General features: G+C 39.1%; 1 protein-coding gene across 1 annotated transcript in view; it reads right to left on the bottom strand.

The window, feature by feature from the left end:
* The window catches only part of LAMA1 (laminin subunit alpha 1), a 154,614-nt gene that overhangs the window by 57,227 nt on the left and 75,016 nt on the right, over window positions 1-22,371 (bottom strand). The window contains 13 exon segments of the mRNA XM_023534189.1: window positions 1,566-1,703; window positions 2,744-2,864; window positions 3,528-3,655; window positions 4,216-4,401; window positions 5,568-5,747; window positions 6,234-6,377; window positions 7,413-7,649; window positions 8,346-8,482; window positions 9,101-9,281; window positions 9,576-9,682; window positions 14,393-14,604; window positions 15,305-15,391; window positions 16,786-16,913. Of these exon segments, the coding sequence (XP_023389957.1) occupies window positions 1,566-1,703; window positions 2,744-2,864; window positions 3,528-3,655; window positions 4,216-4,401; window positions 5,568-5,747; window positions 6,234-6,377; window positions 7,413-7,649; window positions 8,346-8,482; window positions 9,101-9,281; window positions 9,576-9,682; window positions 14,393-14,604; window positions 15,305-15,391; window positions 16,786-16,913 (1,986 nt within the window).

Raw genomic sequence — 22,371 nt, 5'->3', positions numbered from 1 at the left:
AACCATCTCTCTTGGGCCAGAAAACTATCTGGAAGCCATCCATCAATGTTTATGCTGGGCAGACTCTGACACAATCTTTCATGGACGGGGTAAGCAGGCTTTGTTTTTTCCTAGGTACAAATCAACAGGTCTGCTTCAGATCTTAACACTTTTTTTCTGGGGGATTTGAGCCAGGAAAGGCAGGGTCATAATTTAATGTCCTAGGAGTATCTAATCTTGTTAAAATAGCTGCACCGAGGAAAGATGTAGCCTGAAAGAAGTGAGCGACGCCTTTAACCGTTCATGTGACCTCTGTCTCCATCATTGGCCAAGGGACCCTCCTAGTTAATTACATCTCACTTTAAGTTGTCCGAAATCAATTTTCCTTAAATCCTTAAATGAGATTTTCTCATTTTCTCTATTAGCACTTTACTTTTGTCTGGAGCATAATCTGATTAGAGTGAATAAATTTTTCTTAATAGTGTTGCAGCTATTTGCATCTTCATTAAGTCCATTTTAACCTTGGATGACTGAAACAATTCTTTAAATCCACATATATAATGGGGTCAGCAAAGGTTGACAAATATCTTTTAATTGAGAAAAGCCACGTAGTACTTCAGTTTCTAAATTCATTTGCACACTGCTGTACTTTAGCGGCTTTCCCAGTAGAAATTGCCTTTAAATTCAGCCTATAAAAGGCACTTCTGAATAAAAGGGCAAGATGGATCTAGTGTGGCTGGGGCCAGTTAGTCCTAATTCCTCTGTTCATTCCTTGTGATTGAGCCACACCCCGGACCTCTAAGGCTTCAGGTGTGTCTCTTTAGCTGCCCTTCATTTTCTTTCAATGAGTTATTTAACTTGAGGCAAGTTAGTCTTGGCATAATTTATACAAGTTACCAATGTTTCCACATAAGTTATTATAAAGAATGAGGCTTGAGGAGTAATAAAATATCAGATTATTCTATGTTATCAATAAAGCCTTGTCAGCTTAAGCAAAATCATGGACAAAAGAGTATGTCTTCAATCAGGGCCACAAGACTTCTTTCTCGTCCTGGTCACTTGGTTCTTTTCAGTGACCAGAGTTCTCCTCACATCCCTAAGACAATCTTGGTCTAGGGGAAGGTAGTCGAGAAACAAATGCATATTAAGACATCCAGGAGAATATGATGCTTTTTTACAAATGCAAGGAGAGGACAATATTTTACACAGAGAAATGAATTTTCAACATTGGCCTTAACTTATATTGAAACTCCCAGGTGACTTTTCAAATTCTATCACATAAAGTTCTCATCTACCTTGATTACACACCACCAGCACTACAAGTAAAAACAAGGCACACTTAACTAATTCCTAAATTGATGCCCACAAAGAAATTCAAGGAATTAAAATTTATGAAAGAATTTCCATCAACCATGTTAGACAATTTAGCTAGACCTTCCTGGAGGAAACACATGTATATCTACATTTAGTTAAATTTAAGCTCTTTCTAAACCAAGGAACTGGTGTGACTTTGAACCAGAAATTTAAATGGGCAGTGCCTACTTGAATTCTAAACTTCAGGCAAGTACCCATGCAAATAAGCATACCAGACATTTCCCCGTTTCAGGGTCACAGATGTCACTGTGGTTGTTGCAACTGCAGGGCACACAAGGAGCAAGTAGAGTGCGAGGTCCCCTGCTACCACCTTCTGGAAGCTTCCCTCTGTAGTATCCAGATGCACAGTCCTGAGGGGATACAAAAGGAAAGGAAATGAATAAAAAACCTGATTTAAAAATGGGCAAGTGATTTGAATTGACATTTCTCCAAAGAAGATACACCAATGGCCAATAAATACATGAGAAGATGGTCAACATCACTAATCACTAGAAGAACGCAAATCAAAACCAAAATGAGACACCACCCATTAGGATGGCTATACGAAGAAGAAGAAAGAAGAAGCGGGGGAGGGAAGAGGAGGAAGAGGAAGAGGAGGAGGAGGAGAAACAGATGTTGGTCAGGATATAGAAAAACTGGAACCCTTATGCTTTGCTGGTAGGAATATAAAATGGTGCAGTACTGTGGAGAGCAGTATGGTAGCTTCTCAAAAATTAAAAACAAAATTGCCACATGATCCAGCAATTCTACTTCTGGGTATAATGCCCAAAGAACTGAAAGCAGGGGCTTGGAGAGATATTTGTATACCTATGTTCATAACAGCATTATTCACAATAGCCAAAAGGTGAAACAATCTAAGTGTTCATTGATGGACTAACAGATAAACAAAATATGGTATATACATATAATAGAATATTATTCAGCTTTAAAAGGGAAGTACATTTTGACACATGGTAAAACTTGAATGAGCTTTAAGGACATTATGCTAAATGAAATAAGCCCATCATAAAAAAGATAAATATTGTACGATTCCACTTATATGCGGTACCTAGAGCAGTCAAATTCATAGAGACAGAAAATAAAATGGTGGTTACCAGGGACTGGGGAAGGAAAAATGGGGAGTTACTGTTTAATGAGTAAAGAGTTTTAGTCTTGCCAGATGAAGAATTCTGGAGATTGGTTATGAATGTACTTAACACTACAGAACTGTACACTTGAAAATGGTTAAGATGGTAAAGTTTGTGTCCATGCATATTTTATCACATTAACAAATTTAAGGGAAAAAATAATGTAATAGATATGCGCACATTCTGTTTATCACTTGATGTTGCTATAACAAGCATATTTCAGCTCAAAGCCAGGAAATCAATTTTAACCGCAGTCTTCCTACCTGGCATGAGAGTCCAGCTGTGCCAGGAGGACAAAGACACTGCTCTAACAGGGAGGCCACCGCCACCCCTGGGTGCAGCTCTTCAGCCTTTCTGCCGACCTCCATTGAAATGTTTGCAATTCTGTGAAATCACAGTGTTAAGAAGCGTAAGAGGAAACACTGATACTTAGAAAGACACTTTCTGGAAACGTCGCACATTACATAACGGTATTTGCACATGTAATTAAACCAGAGCTTTCCTGCCAGTTTGGGAGCAGATCCTACTCATGATTATAAAGGGAATGCATAAAAGCACATCAGCACTGTCACCACACAGTGAAGGTTCTCAGCCGACATTTCAGAACCTAAAAACAGTGTTACAGAAAAGTATACCTGAGAAGACCTCTTGAAGTACCAGTCTGGCCAAAACTTAGTGGCTTTCTTTATGGGTTAAGTAGTAAATGAGCAGGTGACAGCATTCCTTGATATATCATTATAAAGAAATGGCACTGCAGTTGAAGGGCAGAAAATAGCAGAACTTAAAATTTTTTTTTACATTTTATCCTCATCTAAGATATTACCATTATGTACTTATATTTTATATCCACACTAGCATGGGAGATGGATAATCTATGTCATTTTCATACACTTCATGCTAATATTAATATTTAATAAGGTTTTGGTGAAAAACAGAAATACATATATTAATAAAGATAGGAGTTAAGGGGGGTGGAGCAAATGAAACCCCTTCGGTTTGCTTTCATATAAGAAAAATATTTTTTAAATTGCAGAAGCTTCTGAGTACCTGCTTTGCTGTAATCCTTGACCATAAGAAGCTTTGATGAGGATGTACTCAATGTTGCTCAGAACAGACATAAAATCTGAGCGTGTAACAGGTTTTTCAGAAACAGAATTAAAATATTTCCAATAATTCTGTAGATGAGAAACAAATGCAATGAAATTCAGAATACAAATTCTTGGGAACAGTGAATTTACAAAGAAAGTGATTCTTTTATACATTTTTTTCAGAAATGAGTCCAGTTCTGTACATGACACTAAGTTTAACTGAGGAAGATCTTCTGTCACCTCCCAGGGGCAGCAACAGTGGCAGTCTCATTTATCCACAGACACACATCACCTACAACAGTGCTAGCCACACAGTAGATAGTCAATCAATATCAGCCCAGGGAATGAATACTCACTTCCTAGATTCAAGCAAGTCCGGAAACTTCCTACCACTATGGTCACACAAGTAGAGGCTTGTGTACCAATATAAAACACTTAAGATGCAATTGCTACTAAATTAACATAAGCCCAATATCTTTGCCTTGAGAATAGGAATTTGGGTCATTTCTAGAAATCTTGCTAACAGCATTGGAATTCTGATCCCAGGGTCTCCGTGCTCACTCTGTCCTAGCAGATTCATGACTTCATTACATCCATAGCAGGGTTCACACCTTTAAGGGGCTTAAATGAAAAGAGTGCATGGTCACCTCTTTCATTCCTACTTCTTGCTCTTGTCTCACTCCGTTCTCTGGTGCAGGTGCATCCATGTAAATGACTTGCTTTCTGGTTCTGCCTCCTTTGATGAGTACTTGAGGCTCAAGGTTGAAGGTGCCCATGCCGTCGGAGGAATAGAAGGCCACATTGTACTTCAGTTTGCCGCCATAGGCCATGAGCTATCGAATAGTAAATTGTTGTTTATTTCTCTGACACAGCATTGGTTTAAAAATATTTTATTACAAGCCTGCTGCTATTTAAAAGGAATCTTGTAACTTAAAAATATTTCATATGGGTAGAATATGTTGTCTAGAATTTGCTTTTTTCTAATTCTACTTAATTATGGATTCTTAAGTTGACTCAAGTTATAGTCCTTTTTTCTAAGTGATTTTTATGAAGTTTTTAAAATTAAATTTATTGGAGGTAATACTGGTTAATAACTTTATATGATTTTCAGGTGTGCAACATTATAATTCAACATCTGTGCACTCTATTGTGTGCCTGCCACCCACAGTCTGGTTTCCTTCCCTTACTATGTATTTGATCCCCTGACCTACTTTGCCTTCTCTTTCTCCCTTTTTCACTCATATGTGGAATATAATACAAAATTTCCTTAAACCACATTTTCAAGTATGATTGGCTGTAAAAACCTGTATATATTTAATGTATACAACTCGATGAGTTTGGAGGGAAGTATTCACCTGTGAAACTATCACCCCCTTCAAAGCCACAGAAATATCCATCACCTCCTAGTATCCCTTGATGATACTAACAAAAATAAGCTCCAGAATAACAAATCAATGTAGTAATGACCCTGATTATTTTCAAGTTCCTTTAAATTAAAAATTATCTATATCTATAGGAGCCCTGTATGTATATTTGCACATTTTAAAGATCAGAATGGATTCACCTAGGCTATGATATTTATATCAACAAAAATGCAAGCAATGCCTTCAAGATTCTATTTTATAGTACGTTTTTATTTCCCCCCAAACTCAGTCACAATTTCTTAAGAAGGACCTCCCAGGCAATAACACCCAGGCTTGTACCGAGCTTATATATAGCAAAACAATAAATATTTGTTGAATGACTGCTTTCAGAAAAAAATAATATGCTTTGAATTTTAAAAGACTTCAAAATTAATAAAAACATTTAAAGAACCATACATTTGAGGGAATTTTTATGTGTTAAACTTCTTCATCTCCTCTTTGAAGAGGAAATTAATAACCACACTTTAGTTAAAGATGGGCCAACACCGTCTACTGTGATTTCTAATGATACCCAAACTCTCCCTCTGCTCCCCCCTGGGAATGTGGACCAGCTCTAGGCTGGGTGTGGGCCTCACCTGGTCTCCCTGGAACTGCCCTGGCAGCCGCCAGTAAAACGGCTCTGCATGAACATGCTGTCTGACGGTCACAGCATCCAGGAGGACATCAGGAGCCTGGTAATACACCCCCTCGGTCGTGCCCCTGAGGTTACTCTGAGAAACCACACGCAGAAGAGGCTGATCTGAGCCCAGTGTTATCTAGTCACAGAAAGAAAAAAAAGTGCACTTTAGAACATGAATTTACTCCATATCTTTGATTTGTCAGATTCTACAATTATTTTGTACATGAGATAGCTTCATTATTAAAACAGGAATAATAAAAACTTTTTCTTTAAACTTAAACATCTGGATTAAAATGAACTAAACATGTTTTAAACTATTGTATCTAGGGTCAAACTGCTGCTATACAGGGCAGTTATATGGAGACTATTGAAACATTACCATCTTCTCTCCAACTAAAGCTTTTGATAAGTTAGCTAAGGAGCAACACTGAATACCTTTAGTTCCAGCTCCATATATTTCTTTGGACAGCAGAAGCAGAGCTCTGATTCTTAACTAACACAAATTAATTTCTCAGGATTTCTGATGTAAAATTTAATGTCGGTGCTTGACTGTCTCTCCTACCCCAACACGACTCTCAAGGGGAGAGAGGTTAAAAACATTCTAACTGCATGCATAACTTACTGGCATCCTCACATAACCCTCTGCTTCCAAGCAGAGTTGTGACAGCCCAAAGCAGAAGCACGGGGTGCACCCCAGAGGGTTGTCAGCATGGAGAGCGTAGGTGCCAGCTCGACACTCGTTGCATTGAAGGCCAAGGACATTTTCCTAAAGGGGAGGGTGGGGAATAATAGACTAGTTTTTACCAAAGAGAGAGAATGAGAGAGAGAGAGAGAGAAGATTTCTGAACAAATGGAAATGAAATAAACCATAAAAATAATTTTGAATCAACAAACATCTCTGAACTAGCTGTTCCTTAGGCAACTTCCTTAACCTGTGCATCAGTTCGTTCAATCGATGATTCTCAAACACAGCCGATGATCAGAATCAACTTGGAAGCTTTTGGAAAATACAGTCCTCTGATTAGAATCTCTTGGAGGGGGCCCTGGAATCCTCTGAAGTTCTCAGGTGACTGTGATGATCAGCGAGGGTAGAGAACCATGGGTCAGGTGATTATTAAGGTGGGTCCCTCCTGTTCTGACTATCTGTAGTTAGAACTGCTATCATAAATGTGGGAATCCAACAATATTCACCGATGTTTCCATCATGCTCAGGCTATAGTGTCTACATAAATTTTCCCGTCCTTATCCCTAGTTACTAATCAACTCACTATCCTCTGGCTTCCATCTCACCAGCCCTGGGAAAGGACCAGAGAAGGTGGCCAATGACTCCCTTATGACAGAGCACAATGGGAAAACTAATGGAAATATGTGAAATTAAACATGATGTTGAAATCTTACCTCCTGGAAAAATAAGAAACACAAATTTCTTTCCGTCTGGCCAGAATATACAAGAGAATACTTACTTACCAGCTCTAAAATCACAAATGTTCTTGAGCCCTGTGTTATCTATTTTACCTGTATATTCAAGACAGATTGGCTACTCAGCCAACCTGAACATATGATAGAAAACTCAGAGTGTTTTTCAAATCAATTTTATCATCTGACACTTGCAAATTCCATTTAAAGAATCATCCATAATTCTAGAAGAACGCACACACAATTTGAACTCAGACCTAGAAGATAGTGTAAAGTCATTATAAGAAATGTCTAAAACCGAGTTGCTCATTTCAATGGTCAAAAGCCCGGAAGTCATAATGACAATTAGGAGAGAGGAAGAAAGTGGAGCATTGAGGGCCCATACCTTGCAAGAGCAGGTACCAGTTTCCTCTGAACAGCTGCAAAGCCCCTGTTCCTCATCACAAGTGTCCACCAATGTTCCTCTCAGGTCACAGTCACAGGCCACACAGTCTGGAAAGCCTCTGAAACCCAGGGAGCACTGATCACAACTCGGTCCACCAAATGCAGGCTTACATTGGCAATGGCCAGTGAGCACATCACATTGATGACTGGCTGACCCTTCACTGCTGCAATTGCAGGCCTGAAAGAAAGAAAAACTAAATCAGTAAAAAGGCAGCTTTTGCATTTTCATAATGTACACATATTGGAATTACAGGAAAACACTAAATGTGGGGGAATTATACAGATCAATGGATCGCTCTCACTATTGTTAAATGGATTCACTCTACCAAGTGCCAACAGGAGGCAGGGACTGTATTCCTGGACATTTGTGCACTTTGGTGGCACACACACACAGACTGTGACCTGAAATTCAATCTGCTTAATGGGTCCAAACAGTCCAGCAACATTATTTTAGAAGCCAAGTAATTTTTCCTCTGTTTTCAAAACACAAACTATATCAAAGTTTAACTGAAGAAAGTTACATAGAAAATTAGAACCCTTTAAGACTGGATATAATTCCCCTCAGTAAAGTGATTTATGCCTTTCTCCTAGGAGATAGTAAAAATTGCAGAATATACTTAAAAGTCACCAAAATACATTTTTGATTTTCTAACCATCAATTCCACTGCTAGGTTCTTAAAGAAATCTTAGAATGATGTATTTTAATGGTGCTGTTTCTTTCACTTTGATTTCTACAATCCATATTGAGTTGTAAATATATACCATAAAGCTATTCAACAGGTTAAAATCAAGAGAATAGACAAAAGAAAAGAGATTAAACTTGCTACAGTGAAGTAATTCCCAGTTAAGAAAATGCACAGATGACAGCACATACCTGGCATCCTAGCTCCGGGTCATAGCCCCAGTGTTCGTCCTCACATTCTTCACATGCTACGCCTCGAGTATGAGGAGGGCATATACACACTCCCGATGCTGGGTCACAAGTATTCTGAGTGTGAGCACAGTCACAGGCTACAGCAAAGACAAACAGTGGTGTAATAGGTCAGGATAATTGGTGCAATTGAAAGGATAAGAGCTGATGCTACGAATCATTTCCCTTTCCTTATAATTTAAATAATTCTTTTTGTTCCTAACATAGGTCACACGATTCCTAAGACCCCTCTATGTTTCCTGGAAGGTGGATGGTGCTCTCTGTCAAGAGATGCTGCTAGCAGAGATGTTATCGGGACACAGTGAGTGAAAGAAAAGATTGGAAAAGACCTGGATAGGTGGGAAGAACAGATAGAGCTAGTGTTTACTGAGCATTTATTGGATGCCAAATGCTCTGTTAAAGACTTCATATACAAGCTTTCAAATAACTCCTGGATGGAGGTTATAATTAGATTCTCCATTTTACAAATGAGGAAACTAAACCAAGTGAAGTTAACCAATTAATCTAAGCTCATATGATTAGAACCTGACCAAAGCTTATGGATGTACCCAGAATACGAAAACAGAAAAAAGGTACAAAATCCTACATGTTAAGAAGAGAAAAAGTAAAGGAATTTAACAGAATTAGAAGTCAAAAGAGGGCTCAATGAAAAGTCTGGGGATTACGATAAAATCTCAATGATGAATTCAAGAGCTTACGTGTACAGCCACCATCCTGGAATGCATAGAAGCCACGTGCACACCTGTCGCACCTTTTCCCAGCTACACCTGGTACACAGTGACACTGGCCTTCCTCTGTGCAGTCATCTGACATGGAGCCCACTGTGCTGCAGTTACAGGGCAGGCAGCCAAGCCCTGTGTCCAACCCGTAATAGCCATGCTGTTTCATAGAAGGGGCAGAATTGTTTAATAAGCGACTAATAATACTAGAATGTTTTCCAAATCAGAACGTAGGCTATTTCAGAGAATCATGAAATGTTCGTGACATTATTCTACTCCTTTGTAAACTGAACATATACTGTCTAGATAAGGATGCAAAGCACATACCTGTCGTATTTTGGGCATTGTCTCTTTCTAGTAGTCACAAATTCTTTTCATTTGAACCAAGGTTAAGGCGTCAATTATAGACATCACTAATACTTTAATTGTATCCAATGACCATTGGGTGTCTTACCAAGCACTGGTCACACTGCTGTCCAGTCACATGTGGTTTGCAGTCACAGAGTCCAGTCTCAAGATGGCAGACACCAGAAAGGGAGCCCTTTCCATGGCATTCACAGGCTAACACACACAAAGAAACATATTCATGTCCATTTCTGGGTATGGTTATAGTAAGAACCCTTAATCTCCAAAGGAAAAAATTTAAACATTCATATTTTAAATCATAAAACTATAAAAATATGTTACTTTGCAATAACTTTAAATATTTAGCATTTTTCTGAGGAGTAAGCCAAATAGGGTTGATAGAAGGAACAATCACAGAGGGAAAAAAATTACTAAAAAACTATTAAGATAATAATTAGCAAACGAACTTGACCAGTTTCATAAATTCCTTGAAATTTTTTAAATGACTCACCAATGTATATCCACAAATCTTCATTACAAAACGTGCAATGGAGATTTAAAAATCAATTTAGGCATTTTCTCTCATTTCAATCATGTCTACATTTAATATTTTAAAGCTCAGTTACAATAATCTAGATAAACAATGTATTTCATAATTTAATGAAAAAGATGTCCCTGGCAATTGGGGTGATCATTTTATGAACTATATAGATGTTTAACCAACGTCCTGTATACTTGAAACTAATTTAAATAAATACATTTATTAAAAAGAAAAGAAAAAGATGTCCCTGTTCTAAGTCATGAGTCATTCTGAGTTCTAATATCCTTACCTTCAGGCCAGACGTCTCAGTTTTTTCTACTTACAATGCTGATGATTAAAGCTACAAAGATCCTGACCTTTTCAAAGTGAGGTAATTTAATGGTTCCAAGAAATGTTTAATTGATATTTATACTACATATATGCTCTTCATTTGAAATATTTAATATGTTCACTGACAAACTAGCTCACGAACATATACTATTTATGAAGCCTTGGACTCAAGAAAATATACACTCTGTCGTATGATATAACGTTATAAGAAAAGAAAATAAGAACTTTGCAGATTATCTCAACCTCAAGCACACTTTGTATAGAAGCATAACTGAAATGGGAGACAGTACAGTGGAAGGCACTGGACACTGGAAGGCGGATGGTCAGAAGAAAGGTGGTGGAATTCTGCCTCCTAGACTGTCAGTGGCCAAGCTCTCACGGGAGATTTCCTCTGGTGTAAGCGAGTTGATAGACATGAGATAAATTCCTACTCATGGCCGCCCATCCTGCTCTGCCCATTCCTATAACTCTTTGTATTAAACATGCCTTTTCATTTCCTGTATTTCTGATGCTTTCACTTCTGGGGCCTGGCTGATCCTGGAGAGACTGCCTCTTCCAGGGCTAGTCAATTCCTACAGAAAGTAAACAGCTAGAATGCCTTTTATATGCAAAGCAACCAATCCTGAGCCCACACCCCTAACTGCCTTCTTTACTGGGCTCTCATTTATATTTGTACTCTCAAGTCCCACTACCTACCTGCCCTAATCACCCCAGGGGCATGCCTCAGACACCTACGGACAGCCCCTATGCCTAGAGCCTGCTGAAATTATTCAAACCAACAAGTTCTAAACCTGTTTACCCACCTCGCCCTTTCTTTCCTGTAGAAACCACAATAAAGGTTCTAGCCCATATTTTCCCTCCTGACTAAACTGGGTGCTTTCTTTGGTACCTGGCCACCCTCATGTGAGGTGTGTCCCCCTCCTGGCCTCTGTGAGTAACAAACTATCTTTTCAATGGTAGTCGTCTCCTGATCTGCTGGCCTTGCCATAGCCAAATAATAAAACTTATATTTTAAAACAATCTTCAGCATCCAAACACTCTCAACTGTCTCCCATAGAAAACATACACACACACACACACACACACACACACACACACACACACACACACACACACACGCCAGCCCCACACTCACACCCTTAACTCTCTCTCTGAGGTTCCATCTTCCAGACTTTCCTCCCGAAGTCCCCAGGAACTTCCCCGATGCAAATTCAGTGAGCAGACCTTCAGTCTTCATCAGGCTGTGTTGTTCTACGGGATGAAATGCCTGACCACTCTCTCCCTTTTGGACTTTTCGCTTGCCAGGGTTTCCAGACACCTGCTCTTTGCCTTACTCCCTATTTCTCATGTATTTCCCTCGAGGCCCACCCCTCTGTGTCTCATTTAAAGCTTCCCCTCCCTTTGGTGAAAATTCAAAGTTCACTATATGGTCATCACAAAATATTGATGATAATATGAAATCATGTCTATCAGACTATCAGTTTGTGCCTGTCACGTTATAGGCAAAATTTCATTTAGCATTTATAACACACTTCGGAGGGAAGGACTATAATTTTATCTGTTTTTCAGTGTGATATCTAAACCTTAGAAAGATTACATAACTTGCTATAGGTCACACAGCTTCTATATACTCCTATAATAACAATAGCAATTATTAATAAAAAATTGTTCCTGTTATGATCAATACTAATTCAAAATAGTTGCCAATTACTGACTGCCAGGTATTTGCATATATTTTAATTCACATAAGAATACCACAATATAAAATTAAACCCACTTAACTCACTTCATAAGATTCCTTTAGTATAAGCACTCGGTAGGGTTCCTACAGGCTTTTTCTCCCTGAGTGCCACTCTCGGCCCCAGACAGTTGTATCCACATCCACCACTTCAACTTCCCAGCCAGAGGGGAGGGTCTCCAGTCCCCATTTCTTCCCTGATTCCTGCATTTATGAATATCCAAATGCCTTCCCAACAACTCCATAAGACTTCCTATGTCAGTAATGTCGAATACCAGGATTTTTACCTGGGTTAACCAAATAAAATATGGTATTTTATTAATATGTGCAGATCTTCAGGAAGTCCATAAGAGGGACCTTGCTATAGATCTGGAAGGATTTCTAGTGAAATATCCAGAAACGGTTGTAGGAATTTATCTCATCAAAGCTAGGGAAAGGGAAGGAAGAGATGAAAAAAAGAATAAAAATTGTAAATGCTCAGAAACTAGAGGGCTGGGACGTGTCGGTCCATATCCTGTCCAGCTGCCTGGGCCAAGAACCTGTACCCAGACCCCAGTCTTACCTGTTCTAACCCTGTTCCCCCTCCCCTCCATTCATCATCAAAACCTTCTACTTTCTATCTTCTCTTTTATCCCCACAGCAAAATACTGAAGCAGTTTTGTCAATGTAGATACACAAATTAAAGGAAAATGACTCTTTGGTACATGATGCAAAACTTCGATATGTTTAAATAACTTGGATATATGAATCTACTTCTTCAACATTGAATTTTATGTAATCTAAATACAGATCAAGTATTTCTGATGAAAATTTAGCATCCTAATTGAGATGGGTTATAAAATATACAGAGTTTTAAAGACAATATTAAAAAAAAAAACAAAGCAAGTATCTCATTATTACTTTAAAAATTTGATTAAATGATAAAACGACACTTTCTACATGTTGGGTTAAATAAAATTTATTATTAAAATGTATTCGCCTGTTTCTTTTTACTTTTTAAAATGTAGTTACTAGAAGATTTTAAATTGATATAGAAAAATAATAAAAATTACCGTTTTTATTGCTAGGATTATAATTGCTAACATTTATTTAATGTCTAGAACTTTAAAGTTGTTATTCATTTGACTTCTCAGAAAAGTCTTAATATATACATATAACTATGTCCATTTTATGCTTAAGGAAGTGGCTCAGAGAGGTTAATCAATTTGCCTAATGTCACTCAGCTGGTCAGTAATCAACTCTGAACTCTAATCGCCATTAATCAGACTACAAAGCCTTAAGTGCCACATATCTGCTTCTCATCAACACCATCACATGTATTTCCTCAAGAGAGATGAACTGTAACCTTCCAGCTTTTATCAGCACTTGGTACAGTGCCTGGGAAGTAACAAAGAAACTAAGAAATGAATCATCAAGTTGTGTAATAAAGATAAAAAGAAATGATATGAGAATTATAAAAGCTTTTCATAAACTCTGAAGCTTTATAAAAATACCATTTATCATAATTATCTTCCTATAATAACCAAGCCAGGCAGCCACACTGCTGAGGATCAGGTTGACTGGCCCATGGCTTTGTAACCTTGTTGATCTCATGATGTGCGGCTATGAAAATATCTTTTCTATGTCACTAGCACCCTCTTGTGTCTCCACATCATAACAGCATAGGAAGACTCCAGCATTTATAGGAAATTATCAAAATAATTTATAATTGTCATTTTTCCTCTTTCAATCCTTCAAGAACTGTGCAAAAGTAAAAATGTGAGGGCTGTCTTGGCCATAAGGCTTTAAGTCTGTCCTCTATGGCGTATGAAAATCTACTTTTTTCAGGGAGTGGTTCTACCTGATCCGTAATTTCTAGGATTTAAGCAGAGCCCTGCAGAGCAACATGGCGGTTGGTAGGTCAGGCGTGGACCATGAAGACACACCAGTTTCTGGAGCTAGAGTCCTAGAAGTCCCATCCACTTCATGAAACCCTGTAGCACCTCCCTCACAAACATGATAGGCTTTGAGCATCACTCTTCTTTTATCTCATCCCTGGAAGTAGTACTAGCTAGCACTTTGTAAAGTACCACTTTCTCTTCATGTGGAAGGGAGAATCTTTTCTAGGCCATATGACCTTCATGTAGAGTAACCGATCAAGCTAATACAAGGTAGATAGGGACAGTTTAGATCTTGGGTTTATGCCCAGCAGCAACACAAGAACCACTTAGATATAGGTACTTCATGGGCTGAGCACTTTCTGACATCTGTAAGTAAATGGACAGGAACTTCACATGGCCATAAGTAATGGACTCAACTTCAAAGTCCATAAACTCACCACGGCAATTTTTAGCAGCCACGGCGTCCCCATAGAACCCGTCAGCACACCTCTCACAGTGGGCCCCATCCGTGTTCCCAATACACCTCAGGCATTCTCCGGTGACAGAGTCACAGTGACCGGCCTCTGAGGGGTCGACATTGCCACTGCAGTTACACAAAACACAGGATTCCCCAGGCACTGTTGGGTTTCCATAGTAACCGTCTGCACATCTGCATAAAAGATTGAAAGAGGGATCCAAATAAATGCAATTTCTCCAGACATTAACCCACTATCCAGGGGTTCTCTGAATGGTTAATCAATCAGACTCTTTTTACTAAAGATTTACTACAGAAGAAATGCAACTCCAAGTACAGACATTTACAGATTTCTTCCACTCACTGAGAAGAACAGGGAGTACGTCCAAAATGAGCCATAAATCCAAGGGGACATAGACCCGGCCCCAGGCCAATTCAATTGGCATCTCACATTCAGGAATGTCACCCTCTCCTACAGATTGGAGCTAGACTGAGCACAGAGACTTCCGTGTGGGAACAGACGACATTGGCTTTCAGGCGCCAGAAGACAACCATTAATCAATCCACTCCTCCACAATGGAATTGTGCAGAGTAATGGGATATTTAAATGTGTGACCAGTAAATACTGACTCCTTGCTGATTCTTATTGTTATTGATGAGAACTCAGATTTAGCTCAAGGAGACCGAATGCCATTCTTGAAAAATTCCCAGGAAGTTTCAACATTATTTTTTAAATTGATATATTTGGCTTTTATCTAAGGTTATTTGAAATAATAATTACATGCCTGAACTCTAAAACCACACTTAACTACACATTTAAAAATAAACCCACAGAATTTATGTTAAAATAATTTCTCATGCATCTTTTGGAAACCAGTTGAGCAATGCAGAGTACCTCTCACACCAAGTTCCTGAGTATCCCAGGGTACACTGGTCACAGACCACTTCATCGCCATCATCTAGGTGGCAGGTGGGGCTGAAACTGTCAAAACATTAGAAATGAATGTAGTATGCCCATGGACAGTGCAGAATTTCTAAATATTTTAAATGCTTAATTTCCACCACTCCTGTCCTTACATACTTTCACTGGGTCCTCACTCCTTGGCCAAGAACCCAAGGCCACACGGCCCGCCTCAGCTGGAGTGTGCTTCTCCCTTCTCTGCCTGGGCATATTCCCAGTGCTCGACTCAGCTGTCACCTCCTCCAGGAGGCCTGCTCTGACGTTCCTGGCCTAGCCAAGCTCCTTTCCTCTCAGTTCTCTAGCACTGTGCAGCCTGCCTCAGACCCTGGCCCATACTGGGCAAGAGTGAGAATCCCTTATTCATGTCAGTAATCAACATTTCCCAAAGGACCCCCACTGTTGATCGGAGTCTCTTTAAACTCTATCCCTGGGTCTCAGGAAGACCTATGAAGGGAAGTGTGGGGGCATTGAGAGTCCCCCACGATTTCATCAGAGTAGTCCTGATTGTCTCTGTTTTATAAACTGGAATTTCAAATAAAAATTACCATTGGGCAAATTCTTCTGGTGTGGCTAGAGGGAGAGTTCTAAAGGGTAAACCAGTGAGAGAGAAAGAGGCTTTCAAACCTCTGGCCTGCAGAACACCATGCCCCAACCTGATGTACAAGGCCTTGCATGTGTCCTTCCACCCCGTTCATGCTTTATTTGAATTCCTCAAATAGGATCTGCTCTTTTATGCTGCTATGGGTTGGCACACTCAGTTCCTTCTGCCTAGAATGCCCTTCTCTGCTACTTTCAAATTCCTTCTCATCCTTCAAGTCTCCGATCAAGAGCTTACCCAGAGGGTCATTCCTGACAGATTCCCACCATGCAGTGGACGTATTTCCACTGTGGTCATGACCACATGGTGGATTCCAGGGGCTAGCCATCAAGGATGAACAGTTTGATACTCAGAGTACCTAATATGATACCCAGTGTATACTAGACACTCAATAAATATTTGTTGAATCGATTAAATGAATTCAGCTCATTCTCAATGAGCCTCATATTTTGGTCATTAGATCAAAAAATCCTTAAGGCCAGGAACATGTTTTATTCACCTCTGTATTCCCTATATGCCCTAGCCCAGTGGCAGGCACACAATATATACTTAAGAAATAACTGATGATCGACATTAGACCAAAAGGAAAAGAAGTATGCAAATGTCCTCACCATCACACAACTTTCCTTGCATAATTTAATATACTAAACTTTTTTTTGTAAGAGAATCTACCCCTCCATCTTTAATCATGATTAATTACCACTGGGCAAAATTACTCTTATTACATACAAAGTCTTGCTCTGAAGATATCAGTGCACATCGGATGGAAATCCCGGCCATGCTGGCCAGGATCTGCTGGGAAAGGTGCCAGGCTTACTTGTTGGAAGCTGAAGACAGGGGGCAGGCACAAGGCTGGCAATCCCCAGGAGTTCCTTGGGAAGGCAGCCCATAGAAGCCAGGCAGACACTGTTCACAGTGGTCCCCGGTGGTGTTGTGTTCACACGCCTAGACACATGCACAAATAGAAGATTCGGCTCAGCTTTCTGTAAAGGATCCTCAAATTCATCTACAAACAACTTGAAGTCCAAATGAAAAAAAAAAAAAAAAAGACAAATTGCTAAAACAAGCCACTAAACTCTGTCACATGAGAAGGGGTTGCCTGTTTCCAGATAACTAATAAAATTTTTAATTTGTATAAGTGGGAAGCATAAGAACTTTCACTTCTGACCATGTTAGAATCACTGGTACCATTCTTGCCCTTGCGTAGGAAACCAGAAAACTGGAGCAAAATCTATCAAATGAACGACTGCTTTCAGACGCTGGACAATAGAGGGTGCAGGTCTGAGATCCCTAAGAGGTGGAGTAAGTCCTACAACCACATGTCCTTCTGCCTGGAGACACTTGCCAAGCAGAACTAGGGGTCTTGCTGAGGCGAGAAGTCAAAGATCAGAGTACGGAGGCAGAACCTGCTAGAATTTGGGCAGAGGAGTGAAGCTTCATAGAGCAAGAGCTCCAGAAATCTACATGGGAGAGCCCTTTAAATAGCTACTGAATACTAAGCTGCTTGTGTGTAGAGTACAACTCCTGGAGGCCAGACAAACAAAAACAGATGAGCTGTAAGCTAAAAAATTCAGAACTCATGGAGAGCTCAGAGACATCAGAATTCTAATCAGCCACTGTGAGGAGACTCTGGTAAATGCCCAGCACACTCAGGAGAGAACCCAGAAGGAAGATTTGCAACTGGTAGTGCTAAAATGCCATAGCATAAAGGTTATATGAAACCTGCCTCGACGGTTTTAAAACAAACCTTGAAACCATCAAGCTGACCTGCAATAACTTAACTGTCTGCCCAAATAAACTTCCATGTTCTTTAAAACAAAGCAACAAAATCTAGAAACTCAACAATGCAACGTTATTCATCAAGCAATATTCATCATGCAATCAAAAACTACTAGATATGTTCCCACTGGCAAAATCTGGGGAAATTTGGAAGCCATGAGTCCAGAAAACAGGTAGGGTAAATAAATATATACAGGGGGAGAAGGGAGGCTTTCTGCTTACAGCAAAATGCTGTGTGCCAACAGATAAGCATGGGGAAAGGGCTGGAGTTGGATAACCATCCTTTTGCAAACATCATAGTATTAGTTGCGCAAGAATCATCAGTGACTACAAAATCTAAGGGAGAATTTTGATGAGGAACAGGATACTTATATGGTTTTAAAGTGTTTCTCTCAGACTCTTTATTACAAAATAAAAGAATAGAAAGAATAGTAAATATATAGTGAAGAAATTGACCAACACCTGGCCTGGGTAATCAGAATTACCACCAGTGAGGGGCTGTGGATACTGTGGGTCTGTGGATACTGTGGGTCTCCACGTGCCGTGGTCGGAGAAGGGCTCACTAATGAAATATTCCCGCCCGTTGTGGAAACATTTTAAAATAAAGGAGACTAAAGAGACATGACAATAAAATGCAATACCCAATCCTAGATGGGGACCTGTAAAGAAGGGGAAAAAAAATGCTAAAAAGGATATAATTGAGTCAATTGACAAAACTGGAAATAGATGGTAGATTAGAAAAAGTAGAGTATTGATGTTAAATTTACTACAGTTGATAACTATACTATGGGTACATAAGAGAATATCTTTATTCTCAGGACATGCACAGTAAAGTATTTAGAGATATATGGACATAATGTATGCAACTTATTCTTAAGTAGTTTAGAAAAAATATTATGATTAAACAGATAAAAAATAATAATAAAGCTAATGGGCAATATGTTAACAATAGGTGAATCTAGGTAAATGGAGGGTGCACTAAGTGCCATTCTTATTCCTACTACCTTTGTACAAATTTAAAATTATTTTCAAATAAAGATATGAAGAGAAAAAAAAAATAGGTGAACCATACCAGGAGAAAAATCTAAAAACCAGGCAGAGAATTACCAATGACTTTTCACTTGAAACATTGCAAGCTATAAATAAACAAAACAACTTTCAGGTGCTGAAAAAAATCTGCAAAAATACATTTTAACATTGAAGGCAAAGAAAAAGTCTTTTTTAGATAAATGAAAGATGAGAGAATCTGTCAGTCATTAGACTTGCACCGAAGAAATGCTAAAAACAGTTCTTCAGGGGGCAGGAACACAGTCCACATGAAATCTTAGATTTATATCAAGATTTAAATATATTATTTAGATACACAAATAGATATGAAAGACTTGTTTTCCTCCTTTAAAACATCTCTTTAGAAAGTAAACTCAGCTTGAGTTAGGTGTGTAGGAGGTGTGCAGGAGACAAAAGATGAGCACACTGGCAGAGCAGGGCAGCACTGAGTACCTCAGCAGTTTCACAGCTCAAGGGAATGCTATGCCTATTCTGCACATTCTTTCCCAAGTTCTATTTTCTCTGTGACTCAGTCCCCACAACCCCTCATTGTCCCCACTCCTGTGCTGATGCCACCCAATGTCTCCTAGGACCTCTACCCACCCCACCCCAGTCCCACCAGTGGGTCCTCTCCTCGTTTCCTCTCCCCTGGTCTCCACCTTGTCTCACATTTCCCTTTATAGCCTTCCTCTTAGAGCCATTCATTTTACATACATTTACATGCCACTTTTTTCATCCAACAATTTAAATAATATGTCCAATTTCTAAGCTACATACTTCTTTATAATTCCTGAGGTTGATACAAGTTTTCCCATATGTTAAACTTAATTTGGGACTATAAATACTTGTATTGTATCCTTTTGTACCAGGGTTTTACAAGTTTTATTTAGGTTATCCCAGACCAGAGCTTCTAAATTTGAATGTATATACCAATCACCGGGGTTAAATATTGATTCTGACTCAGAAAGTCTGAGGAGCCTGAGACTCTGCATTTCTAAAAAGGCTCCCAGGTGACATCCATGCTGCTGGTCCTGATAACATTTTGGTAGCACATCTTAGACTCATTTTTTTCTCCCCATCCCCCATATGATCTTGGTTTTGATAATCAATCCAAATCAATTAAAAATGCAACTGGCCTTGGCAAACAGCTACATGGTTGCACTGAAAGTATCACACAAAATAACTAGCTTCATTAAAATACATTCGAATGTGTACAATTGCAAAATGTCTATGATATCTTCTCTTTACTCAAAGAGCCAGCTGGAGTCTTCTTTCTCTTTGGGAAAACTATTATGCAGTTCCATTGAAGAACCTTCCAAGGGTTGTTTCCAGTGTTTTCTCAGGTATGCGTCACTGTCCCTCTAAGTGACCATCCCTGTTGGTAGATCTGGCATGTGAAGGATGGGAAGTCTCATCTCCTTGCAGAGGAAAGACACCTTCTCTTGTTTGGAAAGGAACCATGAGGACCTGAGACATGCACAACTGCTTTTTACACCCTGGTCTTTGCAAGGCAAAGGACTGGCATCTCCTTGGGATAAGAGCAGAGAGAGCTCAGAGAAAAGAAGAGGCGATAAGGACTTTGGGTGATTACGATGTGTCAGCGTGGGTTCATGAATTGTAAAAATGCATACTCTGGTGGGAGATGTTGATAATGGGGGAGAATGTACCTGTGTGGGGATAGGTGCTATATGGAAAATATCTGTACCTTCCTCCCTATTTTGTTGCCTACCTAAAACTGTTCTTTAAAAATTAAAGTCTTAAAAAAAAAAAAAAAGACACTACGAACAACTGGAACTTTCTCTCTAATCAACTGTAAATAAGGAGTTAAATTTTAGAAGCTAAGTAACTATGCATAAGGCTGAGGGCTATAAATAGCTATACAAAAGGAAAGATTAAAGGTTTAAAAAAATAGAAAAAAGCAAAGTTATACAGATAAATGAAACTACCTGTTTGTATATTCCTTAAATCCTAATCTAAATTGTTATTTTTCTTGCTCCTTCAACATTAATTATTTTAAAAAGAAAAAAAATAACTTTACAGTGGAAATGCCTGGCAGACACCACCATATCTAGTGACCCAGGCTAACGCCCCCAGGAAGAAGACAGAGACACCATGTTCCCGACTGGAGGTACTGACAGGGCACATCACCTCCATACCCACCTGCCCGAAACGCGTAACCCCAACCTAATCATGACAAAACAGACCAGCCCCAGCTGAAGGACATTCCATAGAATGTCAAGCACTCTTTAAAAGTGCCACAGTCATGAAAGACAAGGAAAGCCTAGAAACTCACAGACAGAAGGCGGTAAGGCCACTGAATGCAATATGAGATCCTGAGTTTGAAAGGAAAAGGGATATTAATGGGAAACGTGATGAAATCTCAGTGAAGTCTGTAGTTCAGTTGATCAGACTGTGCCAAAGTTAATTTCTTAGTTTTGATGATTACTATGGTTATGCAAGATGTGAATGTCAGGAGGAGTAGAGTGAAGGTTACACACGAACTCTCCATTTTTGTAACCCTTTGTAAATCTAAAATGATTTCCACAAACATTTAAAGCTATAAAAACTATTATCATTTATTGTAATTAGAGCTTTAAGGGCAGTGGCTATTTAGCATTTCCACTATAATATGAGTATACGTTTTTGTAAATGTATATTGATTACTGCCTACCTGTAACTAGAGCTATAGGTAGTACAACCATGACCTGCTGACCACCCCCAAATGTTGGCACAGGCCTCCAGAAGGCTGGCCTTGCAAACTCCAACTGCAAAGGGAGAGATATTTTTTAAAAGCAACAACCTCATCAAGCCATGGAAAACTGTGCGTCTGAGGAAACCGATCTTAGAGGAACTGAGTCCGCATACAAACCATCATTTCATGCAGTTCCTATACACACTTTACTTAAGGGACAAAGAAAAAAGCACAATATGAGAGCTTTACTTACAGAATAAAGAAAAATTAGGCTCTAGAGAGAATATGCATTCCACGGCACCATGCCAAGATCTTCTCCATGGATCTGATAATTAATTTTCCCTAGTCCTGAGAATCAATCAGTCTCTTTTGGAAAGAACGTGAACATATCTCCGTACAAAGAATAGGGTGCAGCTGATTAACATGTGCATTCACTCCATCTGTGAGGAGTGAATCCATTAAGACTCAGGAGCGTGGCCTGGCTTCCAGGCATAAGAGCCAAAAAGAATTCCTGATTGAAGTTAAAAAACAAGTCTTGCCCTGTATCTGTCCCAAAGTTCATTCTCTAGATTAATTACATTTTTGTTAAGCCCTGTCTCAGCTCATATTGCGTGAAAGAAATACTTATTTAAAGAGTTGATCTGAGCTAACAACTATAAAACATTATATATTGTACAAATGAATGTGTTTATTAGTTTTATTATCCCTCTTATGTATGCTGTGAAACAATGTTAAAAGACTCTTGTGCTTGCATTTAAAAGAGCCAACCCTTTTTATTTAATCAGTGGACAATGTTTTCTACCTTTATATGGCTTTATAATCTTGCAAAGTAAATAACTACTTTTTATTGTTCTAATAAAAAACCTACAATGAAGTATATATATC

This window comes from Pteropus vampyrus, unplaced genomic scaffold, assembly GCF_000151845.1.
Source record: "Pteropus vampyrus isolate Shadow unplaced genomic scaffold, Pvam_2.0 Scaffold122, whole genome shotgun sequence".
NCBI classification, from domain to species: domain Eukaryota; kingdom Metazoa; phylum Chordata; class Mammalia; order Chiroptera; family Pteropodidae; genus Pteropus; species Pteropus vampyrus.
This window is presented reverse-complemented; position numbering and strand designations above follow the sequence as displayed.